The sequence below is a fragment of the Mastigoproctus giganteus genome, chromosome 2 (genome assembly GCF_048544385.1).
Source record: "Mastigoproctus giganteus isolate SK-2022 chromosome 2, ASM4854438v1, whole genome shotgun sequence".
Taxonomy (NCBI): domain Eukaryota; kingdom Metazoa; phylum Arthropoda; class Arachnida; order Uropygi; family Thelyphonidae; genus Mastigoproctus; species Mastigoproctus giganteus.
The window spans coordinates 6730427-6749733 of NC_143576.1; the positions used below are offsets into that span (position 1 = coordinate 6730427).

Genomic DNA, 19307 nt, shown 5'->3' on the forward strand with positions numbered 1-19307 from the left:
GCTGATAATCAGATCAAAAGTATTACTCCCTCTGGCTGCCTCTCAAACATGCTGCTGTAGAAAGCAGTCATCCCATAAATTCACAAAAGGCTTGCTAGTATGCAAAAATAATTTCATAATTTTAACTACAGCACTGAAATATTCTCCTACAACCTAATAATACTAATATTATTCTTATCAACTGAATAGCTGTAAACTTCTCTATTAGTGAGGGCAATTATGGAGTTCACTAAATGCAAAATGTAAATTATATTACTCTTAGCCTTTTGAAGAAAAATTTAAAATGTTTTTTGAGCCACTCGGGAACCTTTGAATATAAAGGATGTAACTGCCAAGGTTTCAGAAAAAAGTTCTGCCTAATGCATAAGAAAGTTGGTTTGGCTGTGCAATGCTTTAACATTTTCATTTCATGGATGGGAGTAGGATGGTTTGAAATTTATCACTGGCAGAAATTGCTATTGCATAAATGCATTTTATTGGATAAGATTAGTTGTAGTAGGATTATGGTGAAATTTGTTCCATGACATATATTACTTTTTTTTCCCTCAACAACTTAGCACTTGTTCAACACGATAGAATGTTTAGTTGCACAGAGCAAAGAATCATTTTTGTAAATATCTGGTCAATAAAAATGTTATTGCTGAATAAATAGAGATCAAATGTAGCTAAAGGTTAACATATTTTCCAGTCTGCTTTCTCAAGGATTGGTCATGGGGTTTCTACAAGGAAATGTTAACGGAAAATGTTCAGCATGAAAAGCATCTAAGAAGGGGAATGTAACTGCATCATATAGACCAGAGTGAACAATTAATTTCACAATTGATTGTTCTCACTGGTATGTCGTGAGTAACTGAGTCACTCATATACTGTTTTGGTATTAGCAAGAGAAAATGATGCAAGTAAGCGCCATCCAACTTATTCATCCTTCCCCTCTAATAATTTGTCTAATTCTTCCTTAAATTTATACAAAATATCTACTTTCACAACACCAGATGGCAGTTCATTCCAACAACCAATTACTCTATATAACTACACAAGCATTTGTATAGTTATAAAGAGTAATTGTATAGTTTTCCCAAGTCCTTTTTCATTATCTACAATTGTGAGGTGTCACTGGTATAAGTGTTACATTACACTAGGATTACTGCTACTGAGATGAAAGACCTTGCATTTTTCAGTGATAAACCTTAGCTATCCATCCAAATGATTTATCTGTCTTGTTGAAATACCATATGCTGATTAATGTCTAACTTACTACTTTTGTATTTCAGTAAACTTAGACATTACACTTGAAATACTGGCTCAAAATCATTAATAAACACAAGAAACAATAAGGAGACAAAAACAGACACCTGTAACACCCCATTTGTAACATAAGTCAATGAAGAACAGTTCCATTTATAACTACTCTCTGATATCTACCCCTTTATTTATAGCAGTAACTACTTGCTCTTATGCCACATTGCTCCAATTTATGCAACAATTTTTCACGTGGAAATGTAAGAAAAGCTTTAGCAAAATTTAAGTAATTGATGTCAAAGTTATTACTTCTTTCCAACTTCTTGATAACAACCTCACAATAGCTAATTAGATGTCAATGATTCTTGCAACTGGATTGTTATAATGATCCAATTATATTCTCTATACTCTTGCCATAGTTGATATAGTTTCCACTTATAAGGAACTTGAAAGATCATAAGAAATGGTGCTAGCATTTGTGGCTCACGAGGCAAAACCTTGTGACGCCATCTAATTCATATTGTATCTTAACACGCATACACATGCAGTAGCACATCTAGCATTTCCATTTGCACGGTTAACCCAGAGAAAATTACTAACGACTTAAAAAAGCCCTTGCAAATTTACCCCCACCCCACAAAAAAGCATCTGCACTCTGTAGAACCATTAAAAGAAAGCACTTAACAAAATAGTTTATTAATAATTCCTCAACAATTTCACACTCAATGTCACCAATGGATTACAGATTATTGTATCTATCACCGTGGTATATTTGTATAATTGTAGATAGTGAAAACCTAACAGTACAATAAATAAGAAAATATATTTTGTATTTGGGTTAGAGAGAAAGTAGAAATTTGATACTGAATGTTAAATGTAAAACATATTTTATTAATGGAATGGCACCTATTTTAGGTGGCACCTGAGGAAAGTGCCTCAATTGCACACCCCTAACACCGGGCCTCAAGATCATTGAAAGAGCCATTCAATGATCTCATATTACATCCTTAACTAATGACTCCACAATATTTCTAGGTGCAGGAGTCAAACTGACAGGTCTGCAGTTGCTCATTTCATCATATGTGAAGAGGACAAAAGTTTGCACATCTCCAATTTATAGGGAGTAGTAGTAGGGTTTTAGGAGCATCAGTGACTAAGGTCATATTGCTCCATGTATACTGGCTATAAATTGGGTGTATTCTTCAACTTTATTAATGAAGCATATTTTTGCCATAATTTTTTTCTACAATATAATGCCTGTGCTTTGCAAAATTGCATTATTGCAAAATTTTATTGCAATAATAGGAAAAAATCTACTGAGTAAAAAATAAAATGTAAAAGTTGATTGGCAAAAAACTGAGTGAAGGTAAATATGCTTTCACTGAGTTCATGGAAAAGTTCACTCAGTTCAGTTTATGGAAAAATAACAATAGTGTGGCTAATTTTCCAAAATATGGCTGATCAAAAACAAATGAAGCTAATTTTTTTTTTTTTTTATGAAAATCCCAAGCACAAGAGATATTAGAACCTACAGTACTTAGTAACATGAATGGGTTGAAGGTTGAGAAGATAAAAAAAGATATTTCTTGACATCAGACCTGAACTTCTGTAGATTGTAATTTTCAGGAAATACGTATAAAGGAAGGTTGTTTCAGAAAACGGCAGTTGAATGAATAAATGAGGAAGATGAAAAGTTGGGGTGTTTTTTTTTTTTTTTTTTTTTTTTTTTTGTTAGTTGTTGGCGCATCGGCTTCTGTGGCCACATTGCACCTCCCAAGGTTTTACATTTTCAACTTTGATCCAAGCCCGAAGCGGGATTCGAACCCTCAACCTTTGGGTTGCCAAGTAGGCACTTTTCCCACCCGGCTAGCCTGGTCAGTGAAAAGTTGTTTCTGTGAGTTTGAAGTTAAGTTGGATTGGTAGCAAATTACTGCATTAAGATCCTTCTTATGGGGGTTCTTGATATCTTTAGTTCACTGGGGATGTCTCAGAATCCATTTTCATGGATTGATAATCCATAGGAAGCTATCTTCATGAATTAGTATTATTATTAACCATATAGTGCACGGAAGCCACAGGCTTATGCTGCACCAGCCAAAAGAAACAAGGGGAAAAAAAAAGTAAATAAAAAAATAGAAATCATGCACTTTCCTCCTCATGTAGGTAACTATCCAGTTGACCTTTGAATTGCTACAAACTGTCAGCCTCAACTACCTGCAAAGGCATCTTGTTCCAGTAATCAACAACCCTCTGGATAAAATAAAACTTCCTATAATCTAGTTGCCAAATTCTTAAAGAAATCCAGAACTAAGAGCCATAAATTCAAATTACAGGGGAAGAGATTTAGACTAGATTATAGGGAGTTTTCTTTTATCCAGAGGGTTGTTGATTACTGGAACAAGATGCCTTTGCAGGTAGGTGAGGCTGACAGTTTGTAGCAATTCAAAGGTCAACTGGGTAGTTACCTACATGAGGAGTGCATGATTTCTATTTTGTTATCTACTTTTTTTTCCCCTTTTCTTCTGGCTGGTACAGCAAAATCCGGTGGCTTCCTTGCACTATATGGCTAATGCTAATACTAATTCATGAAAATAGCTTCCCATGGATTCTGAGACATCCCAGTGAACTAAAGATATCAGGAACCTCTATAAGAAGGATTTTAATGCATGTTGCATTCAAGACTTATATATCCAAATTAATCCAAGCCCTCAAAGAAGATGACTGTGATAGGTGTACAGAATTTGCAGTAACATTCATTTTGTGTAATGAAAATGATCAAAATTATTTATCCAACTAATTGTTTGGTCTTAAAGAAGCTTTCAAATTAAATTATCACAATTTTGTATATTAAGGTGGCCGAAAAATCTGCAAAATTGAAAATGAAAGTCAATCTCCCAGATTTATCATCTGAGAAGAACATCATCTGGGGGATAATATTCTTCTCAGAGTGCTTGGATATTTTTTCTGAAATGGTAGAGTAATTGCAGTAATCCTGAAGGCCTGATCATATATTACATATCCTGAAGGCCTGATCCTGTTACATATCCTGATCACCCAGGATACATAATATAGGTAACTCTCAGATATTTAGCCAAAATTTGATACTGGAGTTTAATATTACAAATATGGAAAATTTTAAAACTTAAAATAAAAATTTAAAAATTTCTTATTACAAAAATTTCAACTAAATTTTCAAAAATATTTATTTACTTTTACATCAGGGGAAATATTTTTTACCACAGTCTTCTCAATGTGAAATGCTAATTCCTTATCAGACTGACATAAATCTTCCCAGACATTACTGGCAATACTAAATAACAATTCTTGAGATGGAATGAAATGGCATATCATTGTACTTAACCACATGGATGCAATTATTAAATCTTCATCTGAAATCCAAAAATGCAGTTTTAATAAGTTATTATAAAATATTTTTTAATACAGAGTTTTATATTCTTAAGAATTAATTTACACTACTAAATATGTTCATAGTTTTTAATCTGAAAAATCAGAGCATCTCTTACTATTTAACACATTTTTTCCACATTCTATTCATATGCTGCTTTGCCATGTTCTATTCATATTCTTTCCCAGTATATCAATAGAATTTTCCAAATTCTATTGATATACTGGGAAAGCAAGATGTCAGGAATGACAAAATCTACTAGCCTGCAGGAGACAAGAAAATACATTTGGTTTTTTACAACAAAGAAAACAAGAAAATACAGTCAGTACAGCGTATACAGGAGGGGCAGATACAACAGGAGGGAGGGGGTAAGGAGTGAAGAAGCACAGAGAATCTAAGGCAGTTTGCCAGGTTGATGTGGGTGGCCAGTACAATGTTGAATCAGTTTGGTGTGACATACACACTGGGTAAACAAAAATGACAGCAGAAGTGTATTATAGGCATAATGACTGTAATGAATATATCGAAAAGCTATACAAACAAATCGAACGGGTCAATAAATCAGAATGTCTTATAATGGGGATTTTAACTTTCTAGACTTTAATTAGAAATTGTGGATTGATTACTCACACAGCAGCAGCAGAAATTTTCTGGATTTGTTGGATGACTATTTTCTACAACATGTTAGAGACACCAAGAACGAGTACTTTGCATCCATATTCACACATGAGGAATTCTGCATGGAAGGGGAGGACAGAAGCTTATTAAACTCTAACAGGGAGCTAAATGATTTTGTAATTACTGAGAGCAAAGTGGAGGAGAAATTGATCAAGTTAAATATAAGAAAGGCACCTGGGGTGGATGAGATTTATCCCATTATATTAAAGGAGGTACCAAAGGAAGTAAGCAAACCCTTAGCCATAATTATGAGAGCAATTGGAGTCAGGGAAGGTCCCCATGGACTGGAGATGTGCAAATGTGACCCTAATTCACAAAGGAGGATCAAAGGGTGACACAAGTAATTACAGACCTGTTTGATTAACTTCTGTTCCGGGTAAAAAATTAATGGAAGCACTGCAGGATCATCTAGACAAGACTGCAGTAATAATTCAGACACAGCATGGGTTTGTTAAGGGAAAGTTTTGTCTGATCAGTTTGATTGGATACTATAGTATAATGTGATCAGAAAGGAACTGGATGCAAAAAATAATCTTGATATCATATACTCGGATATCAGGAAAGCTTTTGATACTGTTGCACATGGTAGACTACTATACAAATTAGAGCAGTACGACATTAAAGGCAATATTCTGCTATGGATAAATGGTTGATTGGGAGAAGGCAGAGAGTGGTAATCAGTGGACACTGCTATTCGTGGACTAATGTTATTAGTGAAGTCCCAGAGGTTTCGGTATTGGGCTCATTGTTATTTGTATATAAGAAGTTTGCAGAAGATATAAAGGTTGGCAGGGTTGTTAATGAGAGTAATGATGGTATGCTACTGCAGCAGGATCTAGAAATTTTGGGCAGATGGGCTGAGAAATGGCAAATGAATTTTAACATTGACAAATGCAAAGTACTGCATATGGGTAGAAGTAACCCTAGAGAAACATACTGACTATGCAGTACTACACTCAGGGTGGTAGAGAATAAAAAAGACTTGGGGATAATTGTGCAGTCAGATACGAAGTTTTCTGAGCAGTGCATACAGGCAGCCAGTCAGAGCAGGTCATGGTGTCTTGTCAGTGATATACAAGAATTTTGCTAGTTGGGATATTTTTTATTTTTTTTATTTATTTTTATTTTTTTTTGGTAGTTGCTGGTGCATCGGCTTCTGTGGATCATAATGCACCTCCCAAGGTTTTTGCAGTACTTTGATCCAAGCCTGGGGCGGGATTCGAATCTGCGACCTTTGGGTTGCCAGGCAGGCACTTTACCCACACGGCTAGTTGGGATAAGGAGGTGATTATCCCCTTGTATAAGGGGATAATCACCTCCTTATCCCAAGGTCATGCCATGCCTTGAGTACTGTGTACAGGTCTGAAGGCCTCATTTTAGGAAAGATGTAAAGATGCTGGAACGAGTACAGAGAAGGGCAACAAGATTAGTGAAAGGAACAAAGATTTGCTCTTAAGAAGAAAGGCTTAAGTTCTGCTAATTACAGTTTCTGGAGACTAGACATCTGCGAGGTGATCTAATTGAGGTGTATGAAGCCTTGAATGGGTTGAGCAAGGCTGATGGGATTCTTCCTCTTGCTCAGATTAAGAGCCTGAGGGGGCATAAATTTATATTGAAGAAAGACAGTTGTAGAATAGATGTACAGATATTTGCCTTTCACCAATGAGTAGTTGATTACTGAAACAAGCTTTCCTCTGCCATCATGGAAGTTGATAGCTTAAATACATTGAAGGAAGAAGGGGACAAACTTTTAGAACAGATGGATGTATGAAAAGGGTTTTTTTTTTTTTTTTTGGCTAATCTTGTATAATTTTGCTTTCTTGCATCATATGCCCCTACTAATGCTAATGCTCTTGATCTGATTATCAGCAGGTCATTCCTTATGTATTAAGATTTTCCAGATAAAGGAACAATTAGGTAGCAGTGATCACAATGTACTGATGTAGTATCTACTTAAAAATAACTACAATCAAAGTTAAAGGGAAGGGATTTTGCTTTTGCAAAAATAACTACAATCAAGGTTAAAGGAAAGGGATTTTGTTTTTGTAAAAATATATGTTCTTGTTTATACTCTGGCATGACCACTAGGTCAGTGGAGTTTACAATAAATCAATCAATACAAACATTAATCGTATTTAGCAGTTATGGGCTTGAATCCTGGTCCAATCAAAGAGCGTGTGCTACAGCACTCGCACTCAGCTACATCATGCTCTTAGACTTCTCAGATTATTTTCAGTTTGACCAACTGATAAGGTCAGGAAATGTGAATTCTAAATGGGAAGCATTCAGGGAAGTAATAAATAAAAGCAATAAGTGTTACATATGAAACTGTTCAAAATTTAGACTAAATGAATGTCAGATGAGCTGGAGAAGAAATGAATGCGAAGGTTATATTTTACCAGGGCACACAGACAACTACAGTAAGTACATATCAGCCTGCAATCAAGTTACTAAAGCAGATACACAAGCTAAAACAGATTTTAAGAAGTAGCAAAGAATCTTTGCTTATGTTAACACTAGAAGGAAAGAGATGAATCAAATGGCCCAATAAATATGGCACAGTTATTGTTCAGGTTGCTGATAAAATAAAATACTTTGATCTATATCTACCCGAGAAGAAGTTTTTATGGATGGGAATCCTCAAGCAAACCAAGTTATAATTGGAAGTGAAATGATTTTGTGACAGTTGAGAATAAAGTGGAGAAAAAATGTTGGAGATAAAAGTAAACAAGGCAGCTGGAGCTGAGGATCTATCCAATTATATTAAATGCTGCCTTCCTCTGGCCATAACTATGAGAGCATCCTTGGATTCAGGGAAGGTTCCTATAGGTTTAAGATGTGCAAATTTCTCTTCCCTTCAGAAAGGGGGATCAAATGAAAAAAGTGGTAATTACAGGCGTGTATACCCAACTTCTGTTCCAGGAAAATTAATGGAGTCTGCTAGTTAAAAAGGTAGGCACTGCGGAAATTAAGGCAAGTTACTGCTATGTATAAAGGGATGGTTAAGTGGAAGAAGACAAGAGAGTAGGTATCAATGGGCACTGCTCTTCGTGGACTAATCTTATATCAGTGTAGTCCCCCAGGATTCAGTGCTGGGCCCACTGTTGTCAATATTTATTAATGATACTGATGAAGGTATATTAGGCTTAATGTCAACATTTGCAGATGATAAAAAGGTTGGTAGGGTGGTTAATGACAGTAATCAAGTAAGCTACTGCAACAAGATATAGGAAAATTGGGTCAATAGGCTGAGAAATGGTAGTAGAAGTTTAACATTGACAAATGCAAGGTACTGCATATGTGTAGATGTAATTCCAGAGTAACTTATCAACTGTGTGGAAATTGCAGCTTCTGGAAACAAGGAACCTGTGGGATGATGTGATTAAGATATTTAAAGCTCTGAAAGAATTAAGCAATCTCCATACTGATGACATTCTTCCTCTTGCTCAGACTACAAACATGAGGAGACAAATTCAAATTGAGGAAGGACGGTTGTAGGATAGATGTGTGCGGGTGTGAAATAATTCATTCCACACCTCCACCTTTATAAGCTTGCTTTCTTGCATTATATTCCACTACTAATACTAACACATTGCTGGAATAAGAAATTAAAGGAAGAATTAGACATAAGGCCAAATGAGGGGATTTTTTTTTTTTTTTTTTTTTTTGCTAACAAGGAAGTAAAGTTTAGAACCTTACTTCCTTGTTATTTGTTATTTGGATTTTTTTTTTTTTTTAGAAGCATTAGCAAATAAGGCCATATTGCTCCGGGATATGCGGTGGTCATTCCCTGACCTTTCCACATCCTCCGTATTTGGTGGTGATGGGCTCGAACCCCGGTCTAATCAAGAAGTGTGTGCTGCGCACTGCTGCTTCTTCCCACCTGGCTACGGAGGCACCTTTATTGTTGTTGTTGTTTGGGGTTTAATGGCGCAAAAGCAACTTCGGCTATATTGCGCCTGTTCAAGTTTTGTTATTTCCTGTTATATTGTTACTGATTTAACATATTAGATATGATTAGTTAAGTTTATTAAGCTGAGGTATGATAAGAGTTCACTGATGTTTGACTTTTCTCCCATAATGAGTTCAAGGCTTAATGGCTCATTTGAATGCGATTTGAAAGCTGATTGGCGGGCAATTTGGTATCGTGGACATTCTATGATGATGTGCTTCACTGTTAGTGTGGTCAGACACTGAGGGCATTGTGGAGGATCGTCTTTCATTAGGAGGTAAGAGTGTGTTAAATATGTGTGTCCGATGCGAAGCCGGGCGAGGATAACCTCTTCATGTCTGTTTGACCAAAAACTTGATTTCCAGGATTTCTGCTGTTGTTTGATTTGGTATAATTTATTGTTTGTTTGAGATTTCCAGGTCTGCGTCCATATATTTTCAGAGGCTTTTCGATTGATGTTTTTAAAGTCATTGAGCGGTATTTTATGCAAGTGAGAATTTTTGTTAGATGGATGTTTTGCTGCATCATCCGCACGTTCATTGCCGAGTATTCCAGAATGTCCAGGAATCCAAGTGAATCTGACTCTTTGTTTGTTTTCCCGAAGGTGTGATAAGGAGGAAAGAATTTTTCTTACATACGGATGAGATGGATGATCTTCTGTCTGTAAAGCATATATTGCACTTAATGAGTCTGTGAAAATAATACTTTTTACGAGGGAAGTTTTGGCAATGTGATCTAGGGCGAGACTTATTGCAAACAATTCAGCACTAAAGATACTGCACTCTATTGGAAGAGACTGTGAGATTATGTTGTTTGGCAATACAACAGCAGCACCAACGTGTGTGGCCGTCTTGGATCCATCAGTATACAGATGAGAATAGTCAGAGAATTGCGTTACATAAGAGGAATGGAGTTGTTTTATATGTTGGCTTGGGATATTGCTCTGTTTCCATTTTATGAGGAACATGTCACAGTCTACTGAACTGATTTTCCATGGTGGAAGGGCTGTGGGGGTATCTTGGTAGATTTTATTCATACTTAAGTTCAATTGTGAGAGTATTTCTTTTAGTCGGATACCTGCAGGTTTGCAGATATTAGGTTTGTTCGTATATAAATTTTCCCATTTCGGTTTATACAGATATTGCCATGTTGGATGTCCAGGAAGGCTTTGAACTTTCGCAGCATAGTTCATAAGAAGAACTTGTCTACGAAGACTGAGTGGGAGTTCATGGATCTCTGTGTATAGGCTATACACAGGTGAGGTACAGAAGGCTCCTGAAATAATACGTAATGCATTGTGATGAATTGGATCTAACCAGTTTAACACACTTTTCCTAGCTGAGGAGTAAATGGGAGAACCATAATCTAATTTAGATCTTATCATTGCACGATAAACATGCAAAAGTGAATATCGATCTGCTCCCCATGTCATGGCTGATACAGCTCGTAGAATGTTTAATTTCTTTAAGCACATTGTACGCAGATATTTTATGTGTTCTAGGAAATTTAATTTTTGATCCATGATTAGTCCTAGTAGCCGGATACTCTGTTTCAGTGGAATTTGTTGATTGCTTATCCTTAGTTCTGGATCAGGATGCATCTTTCGTTTTCTGCAGAAGTGTATTGCCGCTGTCTTTTGTACTGAAATTCGATATCCATTATAGATGGACCAGGATTCTATTTTGTTAATAGCACATTGGAGCTGCCTCTCGATTGTCCGCATATTCTGTGAGTGACATGATATGGTGAGGTCGTCAGCATATAGGTAGGTTTCAATTGTTGCTGGAATAACTTCTGTTACTGGGTTTATTTTGATAGCGAAAAGGGTTGCACTGAGGACTGAGCCTTGGGGGACCCCCTGTTCTTGATTGTATATTAGAGACAGGATATGATGGTAGCGGACTTGAAAAGTTCTTTTAGTCATGAAATTCTGAAGGAACTTCGGTAGATGGCCTCGAAGACCTAATTTGTGCAATTCATGAAGGATACCATATCTCCACGTGGTATCGAACGCCTTTTCAATATCAAGGCATATCATTACAAGGTGTTCGTTTCGGAGAAAAGCATTGCGAATATTTGATTCAGCTTTTGTCATTATGTCTATTGTGGATCTATTTTTCCGAAAACCATATTGACTAGGACTAAGGAGGTTATGGAAGTCAAGAAACCATGTTAACCGAGCGTTCACCATTTTTTCTAAAATTTTACCTAGACAGCTAGTGAGCGTGATGGGACGATAATTATATGGATTTGAATGGTCCTTCCCAGGTTTTGGAAAGGCCAGTACAAACGAATGTCGCCAAGAGTCTGGATATGTATCCTCAAGGTATATCCTATTATATAGCAGTAACAGCATGTATAAAGCATTTTTATGGAGGTGTTTGATCATTTGATAGTGGATTCCATCCGGACCTGCTGCACTTTCTTTAGATTTAGCTAGGGCTTTATGCAATTCATTTATAGTGAAGGATTGATTGTATGAAATCTCATGAGCTGCATGAAAATTAATTTTGTATTTTTCCATTTGAGCTTTATATGTTTGAAAGATTGGTCTGTATGACGTTGTTGCTGACAATTCCTCAAATGTTTCTCCTAGTAGATTTGCAATTTTTTCTGGATCAGTTATGTCATGACCTTTCCAGCTTATGATCGGTTTAGGGACGGTTGTATATTTGCCTGAAATTTGTCGAATTTTGTTCCATATTATTCTGCTGTCCATATTTCTATTAATTTTGCTTGCAAAAGATATCCAGGATTCTTTCTGAGATTTCCGGCGTACATAGCGTGCTTTTGCTCTGGCTTTCTTATACTTTATGAGATTAGTGGTGGTGGGATACTTTCTGAATTGATTCCAAGCCTTATTTTTTTCTTTCTTTGCTTCCAAGCATTCTTCATTCCACCACTGCTTGTAATGTTTATGAAACTGGTGAGCTGTCTTTGGTATTGCAATGTTTGCTGCAGAAATTATTTGATTTGTGATATGAGTAACAGCATTATTGATATCAGTATGTCTTATGATTTTCTCATCTAACGAAGCAGCATATTGGTATTTTTCCCAGTTTGCTTTGCAAAATTTCCATTTTATACCTCTTATAGGTTGCTGTACATCATTTGCTAGTAGGTGACAAACAACTGGGTAATGATCACTGCTATAGGGATCATCGGAAACAGACCAGTCAAGGAGAGGAAAGAGAGCTGGGGAACAGATGGTGAGATCAATTGCAGAGGTAGTCCCTGTTGGTAAGTGGACATGGGTGTGAGTACCTGTGTTTAAGAGTGTTAGGTTCCTATTATTTATAAGTTTTTCAATCATCTGTCCTCTTTTGTCTGTACGAAGTGATCCCCAGATGATATGATGCCCATTAAGGTCCCCCATCAAACAAAAAGGAGATGGTAATTGTTCAATTAAATCCTCAAATTCTTGCAGTGTATACGCATGATTAGGTGGAAGGTAGAGAGAAATCATAGTCAAGGAAATTCCAGTCACGATGCGTACTGCGACTGCTTCAAGGGGTGTTTGTAGCTGAATATGCTTGGATGGAACATTAGAGTCAACAAGAATGGCGACTCCTCCATGACCTATATTGGTTTTTCGGTCTTGCCTATATAGATTGTAGTTCTTGATTGAAATACTTATGTGCGGAGTTAGGTTTGTTTCTTGCAAACAGATACTTGCAGGAGCATATACGGAAATTAGATCTTTGATATCGCTTAGATTACTTCGAAAGCCACGACAATTCCATTGTAGAAGTGTACGCATTATTTGGGTTTAGTGCTTGATTCAGATGACTTACGATGAGCTGCTTGTTTTAATCGATCTGTTTTGATTTTTTCTTTTCTGGGGAAGCTTGGTCGGCCACCACTGTCCATGTCATCATTTGCATAAAGTTCCAGAACTGGTTCATCTTCTTTCTCCTTTTCATCAATATCCATAGTGTCAGTATTTTTTTGTGTTTTTTCTACAGATTTGGTGGAATTTGTACTGCTTGTTGGTGTTGGATCTTCAGCATCTGGTGGGATTACAATGGGTGTATTAATTGCCTGGTCAACTTTTTGTTTTGTTTGTAGAAGAAGATTACGTGCCCAATCTGCTATTGAGATGTTAGGTGGGACTGTGATGTCAGTCTGTATTGCAATTACCTTTGTTTTCTGCACTGTAGTTGCTGGTGTTGCTGCTGCTGCTGCTGCATATGATCTCACTGCTGGAGGTAGTGGTATCTGCTTTTTGGCTTCTTGATATGTTATCTTATGTTCAGTTTTATATTTTTGAACTTGCTTTTCTCTTTTCCATATATTACAGTCTCTGGAATAGGCAGGGTGGTCTCCTTTGCAGTTTGGGCAGCGAGGAGACTGTGTATTGCATTCTTTACTGGTATGTTCTTTTGAGCCACAAGTGGCACAAATAGCTTGTCCTCTGCATACTGTTTGGGAATGGCCATATTTTTGACATTTGAAGCATCTTAATGGATTGGGGATGTATGGTTTTACCTGGCAATTCAGGTACCCGGCTTTGACTGATGATGGTAGAGTTGGAGTACTGAAAGTAAGTATGATGGTGCGGGTTGGAACGAGGTTTCCATCCTTTTTAATAAGGATTCTTTTGGCATGTGTGACATTCTGGTTTTGTAGCTCTTGTACGATTTCTTCTTCAGAGCTATTTAGGAGGTCCCATTCCACGATAACCCCTTTAGATGAATTTAAAGTGGCATGTGGAGTGACTTTGATGGGAAACCCTCCAAAAGTTTTGGTTTCAAGAAGAAGCTCAGAATGTCGATGATTTGTCGTTTCTATCAGAAGGTCGCCTGATTTCAAGCGGCGAACCATTTTCGGTGGACCAGCTATACGTTCTAGACACCTCTGTATAACAAAGGGAGAAAGTTTACTAACTGGTTGGTCTGATAGGGAATGAACAATTAGAAAGAGTGGCGAGATGGTTTTGGTCACATCTTTCTTTTGTCTTTTGGCAGTAGATGGATTAAGATCATCTTGCTGCCGATTGTGATCAGTTTGATCCATAATTCCAGGAGAAGCCTGGTTTGTCAAGTCCATTGTTGCTCCTTTTAGCCCTGAAAGGATTATTTTTCCTTTCAGGTTTCCGGCCCCACCACGGGGAGGCAGGAGCAGTGCCACCTAGTGACCAAGCGGCTGGCGGATTAGTTTGTTAGTGAGAAAATGGATAATTATCCTAAAAAAGAAAGGTGATTTTCCTTCCTGGGTTCTACTTAAAATCTGCTAAGTGAAGAACCACTTACAATGAACTGAGAATAAGAGCGGCTAGAAATGAAAGAGAACAAAATCACTTGGAAGGATCACTTTATAATTCGCTTAAGAAAATCGCTTGGTCCCTATCGCTTGGCACTTGGGGCCAGGCACCTTTACTTCATTGTATTGTTTTCCACACTCATCTTTTTTTTTTTTTTTTTATGTAAACCCCAAACACGAGAGGTATTAGAACCTATAGTACTTAGTACTGTGCTTGGGTTGGAGGTTGAGAAGACGAAAGAAGATATTTGTTGACATTGGACTTGAACTTCTGTAGATTGTAATTTTCAGGAAATACGTATGAAGGAAGGTTGTTCCAGAAAATGGCAGTTGAATGAATAAATGAGGAAGATGAAAAGTTGGTTCTGTGGGTTTGAAGATGGACAGTAAATGGATGTTGGCTGGTGGCGGCACGTGTTCGGACTGTTTTGAAAGAGAGAGTGGGAATTATAGAAGCCAATTCAGAAGAACAGTGCCCATGGAAGTATCTGTAGAAGAGGCATGCAGCAGAAACAGTACGTCTATGAGAAGTATTAGTATTAGTAACGGCTGCATGGTGCAAGAAAGCCTATGGCTTATGCTGCACCAGCCAAAAAAAAAAAAAAATCCAAACAAAACAATGATAAAAACAAAAAAAAATAAATAAATAAAATAAATAACTAAATAATAATAATTAATAAATAAAAAAAAATAAAATAAAAAAGATATTAAACCTATCATCCTATGCGCTTCCCTTACCCGAAAGTACTATCCAGATGACCTTTGAATTTCCCCAAACTGTCGGCCTCTACCACCCATGAAGGCAACTTATTCCAGTAATTTATAACTCGCTGGCTAAAATAAAACTCCCTGCAGTCCAATCTAAACATTTCCCCCAGTAACTTGAATTTATGTCCCCTAGTTCTAGCATCATTTATAATCTTGAAAATTTCATCCTCATTCATTTTACTGATGCCTCTCAGAGCCTTAAACACCTCAATCAAATCTCCTCTAAGGTGTCTAGTTTCCAAACTCTGCAACCCACATATTCGAAGTCTTTCTTCATAAGGATGCCCTTTTGCCGATCTCACCAGGCGAGTTACCCTTCTTTGCACCCTTTCAAGAAACTCGATGTCTTTCGTTAGGTGCGGTCTCCAGACTTGAACACAGTATTCCAAGTGTGGTCTAACATAAGCCTTATATAATGGGATTATCACGTCCCTATCTCTACTTGCAAAAGTTCGATAGATCATCGATAGGACACCATGGGCCTTCCTTGCAACCTGTTTACAATGCTCAGAGAATTTCATGTCTGACCGTATCGTAACACCCAAGTCCCTTTCCTCCAGTACTGGGTTTAGTTGAACTCCACCAAGTGAATAAGTTTTTTTGGGATTACTGTTTCCCAGGTGTAATACCTTACACTTTGTTGGATTAAAGCATAGCTGCCATTTTTCTGACCATTCTTGAAGTCTATCTAGGTCTCTTTGAAAAAGCTCAGCTTGACAGTGATCATTAACTACTCTACCAATTTTAACATCATCTGCAAATTTAGACATCACATCACGCCCTCTATCCCTTCATCAATGTTGTTTATGAAAATTAAAAACAACAGTGGTCCTAATACTGATCCTTGGGGAACCCCACTTCTTACATCAACCCAATCTGAGGAATAGCCATTTATCACAACCCTCTGCCTCCTGCCCTGAAGCCATCCTTCTATCCAGCTAAGGATTTTCCCAGTGATTCCAACCTGTTCCAGCTTATAAAGCAACCGCTCATGTGGGACTGAGTCAAAAGCTTTGCTGAAATCTAAATAAACAATGTTGAAATTATTCCCTAAATCCAGCTCGTGAGTGACCCTTTCGAAATAGCGAACCAGATTTGTTAAACATGATTTTCCCTTTACAAAACCATGCTGAGTATCCTTGAGAATTTCAATTATATCCAAATGATCCTGAATTCCACCCTTGATCATTGCCTCCATGATTTTCCCTACTACTGAAGTCAGACTGACAGGTCAATAATTTCCAATTTCACTTTTAGAGCCACCCTTATGTATGGGAGATACATTTGCACTTTTCCAATCCAAGGGAATCTCCCCAGAGTCTAGTGATGCTCTCATAATTAGCCTCAATGGTTCAATGCACTCGCTTGCCGCCTCTCTTAAGATTATAGGGTATATTCCATCAACTCCAGGAGCCTTACTGGTCTGTAGGCTCGAAAGTTTTTTCATTAAATGAGAGCGGAGCGGAGAGACTCTGTTAGAGATGAATCATTAATTAACTTAACTGCCCTCTTCTGATTGGAATCAAGAAGCCTGAGAGAGGTTTTGGGGGCACCACCCCCAGATGTGGGAACAATATTCCATGGCAGGGCGGATTTGCGATTTATACAGAGTGAGCAGCTGTTTGGAAGAAATTACTATTCCTACTACTACTAAAAATATTATTATTATATTATAATCAATGATAATATAATATAATATAAGAGTCATTTGTAAGATCAGTATGTGTTAAGTCATGAAGTTTACTGAATAAAGAGTATTAATTGAGAGTACATCACCTCAGAGAAATTATAAGTTAAAGCAGGGTTGCCTTGTCGTTTGTTTTTTCCAGAAGGATTTAAACCACAATGATAATGCAGTTAATTACAGCGGAACAAACTTGCCTTTGTAATGAGCTGCCCTGGTATTACTCTACTTTTATACTCATGGTATTCCCAAAAAGTGAACTGACCAATTGAAAGACAAAACTTTAGGTATAATAAGACCTAAAGAAAACTCCAATTTCATATAATGCACTGCAGCTCACATCAAAAAACTTCTTTACAATTATTTTGCCACTGCAGACACCTGCTAACTCATGAGGAATCAGATAGCAGTGGTCTCTAGTGGTAAATAGTTCTGAAACAGGTTGTTACATTAGTCCCATCTTAAAAAAAAAATGAGCGATTGACCTTTTGGCAAGGCCATCTGTTTGAAAATACTGCAATACTTGAGGAATGTGTTGCAAAACAGAGTTTTTTGTTCTGCAGTGAGCATTAAGACCATTGCATTATCTATCCTGTTTTTTTTTTTTTTTTTTTTTTTTTCTGTAAAATGTGCCAGATTTTACAGTTTACTGCATTTTATTTTATTTTAAATTTGTACAGTGAGTTTTATACAGTTTTTTGTGATCAAAAATTTATTTTTAAACCCTGCTGTATTATTTTTCAATACTATTCCCAGCTATAATTCAAGAATGAATTTAAGTATTCAAATTTAAGCTATTAAAATATATTTTTTATTTGGCACTCAGTTATAACTTTGAATATGAAGTTATCCTTTGTCAGAAAGGTTATAAAGTGGTAGCTTCTCTGATGAAGATAAGGTTAAGAAAATTTAATTAAATTAAATTAAATTATTAAAAATGTAATAATTCTAATAGGCTAACTTTTCATCTATAGTGAAGATTTGCCTATTTTTTCTAATCAGAATTATGTTAGCAACAAGCTATTAACAATTAGAAATTATTTTTGTGTAAAAAAAAAACCAGTTTATAGTTTATAGTAGCTACAACACAAGTACATTCTGAAAAATATCATGCCAAATTAACAAAAGAATAAAAACAATTTTTTTTCTAAGTTGTTTACATACACTCCCTCGCTCTCCACGGGATTAAGGTCAGTTGCAATTGTTACGCCAGTTCAAAGAATCTTTTGCTACAGTATACCGTAATCTATTTTTTGTGCCATTTTATCTGAGTTGATGTCTTTTTTGGAACATATGTCTAAATTTATTTAAAGTTTGTTTATATTAAATCTCATCTAGTAGTGTTATGGTTACAAAATATAAACTGATGGAATTGAGCCTGGAAATTAAACTTAAAATTATACAAGGGGCTGATAGGACTGAACTTAGCAAAATAGTCATTGCAAAGGAATACATCCCTTCACCTACTTCATCTACAATACTGAAAAACTGAAAAAACTTCTTTTTTTTTTTTTTCTTTTTTTTTTTTTTAATGGCCACAGAAGCCGATGCTTCTGTGGCCATAATGCACCTCCCAAGGTTTTTGCACTACTCTGATCCAAGCCCAAGGCGGGATTCGAACCCGCGACCTTTGGGTTGCCAGGCAGGCACTTTACCCACCCGGCTAGCCCAGACAGCTAAAACTTGAACTGAGTAACACTGGAGCAGTGATAAAAAAACAGGAAACAAATTCCTGGTTCAAAACACGAGGAGCTTGAAACAAAACATTTTTTGAGTTGTACCAACAAACGTGTGCATCTAATTTGCCAATATCAGGTCCGATTTTGCAGGAAAAGGCAAATTATCTGGCTCAGCAACATGGAACTTGCAACTTCAAATGCAGCAGTGGCTGGCTCCAAAGATTTAAAGAAAGGAATAACTTGGTTTCGAGAAATGTTTGTGGTGAGTTTGGATTAGTCGACAAGGAAAAGGCTACAGATTGGTTGTGTTCTGTACAGTCCAGTCTTGAAAAATATGAGGCAAAGGATATTTTTTATCTCGATGAGACAGGTTTATTTTATAATTTGCTGCCAAACAAAACATATGCTGTTTGAGGAGAGTCTTGTCATGGTGGAAAATTAAGTAAACAAAGGCTCACTATTCTGTTATGCTGCAATTCAAATGGCAATACAAAACGCTCACTGGTGATTGGTAAGTTTTCCAAGCCAAGATTTTAAAGAAGTTAACCAACTTCTTCAGAAAAGTCTTGGTTATAAAAAGCAGACAGAAGGGCTTCAGAAAAAAGGAACAATTTGATGATTCTAGATCGTTGTACAGCA

At 36.7% G+C, this 19307-nt stretch overlaps 1 protein-coding gene across 1 annotated transcript in view; it reads right to left on the reverse strand.

Annotated features, from left to right (window-relative positions):
• LOC150089137 (uncharacterized) overlaps nt 1–19307 on the reverse strand; it is a 448517-nt gene that overhangs the window by 276577 nt on the left and 152633 nt on the right. Inside the window, exon 7 of the mRNA XM_090389422.1 lies at nt 4450–4628. Within this exon, the coding sequence (XP_090245548.1) occupies nt 4450–4628 (179 nt within the window). The remainder of the gene's footprint in view (nt 1–4449; nt 4629–19307) is intronic.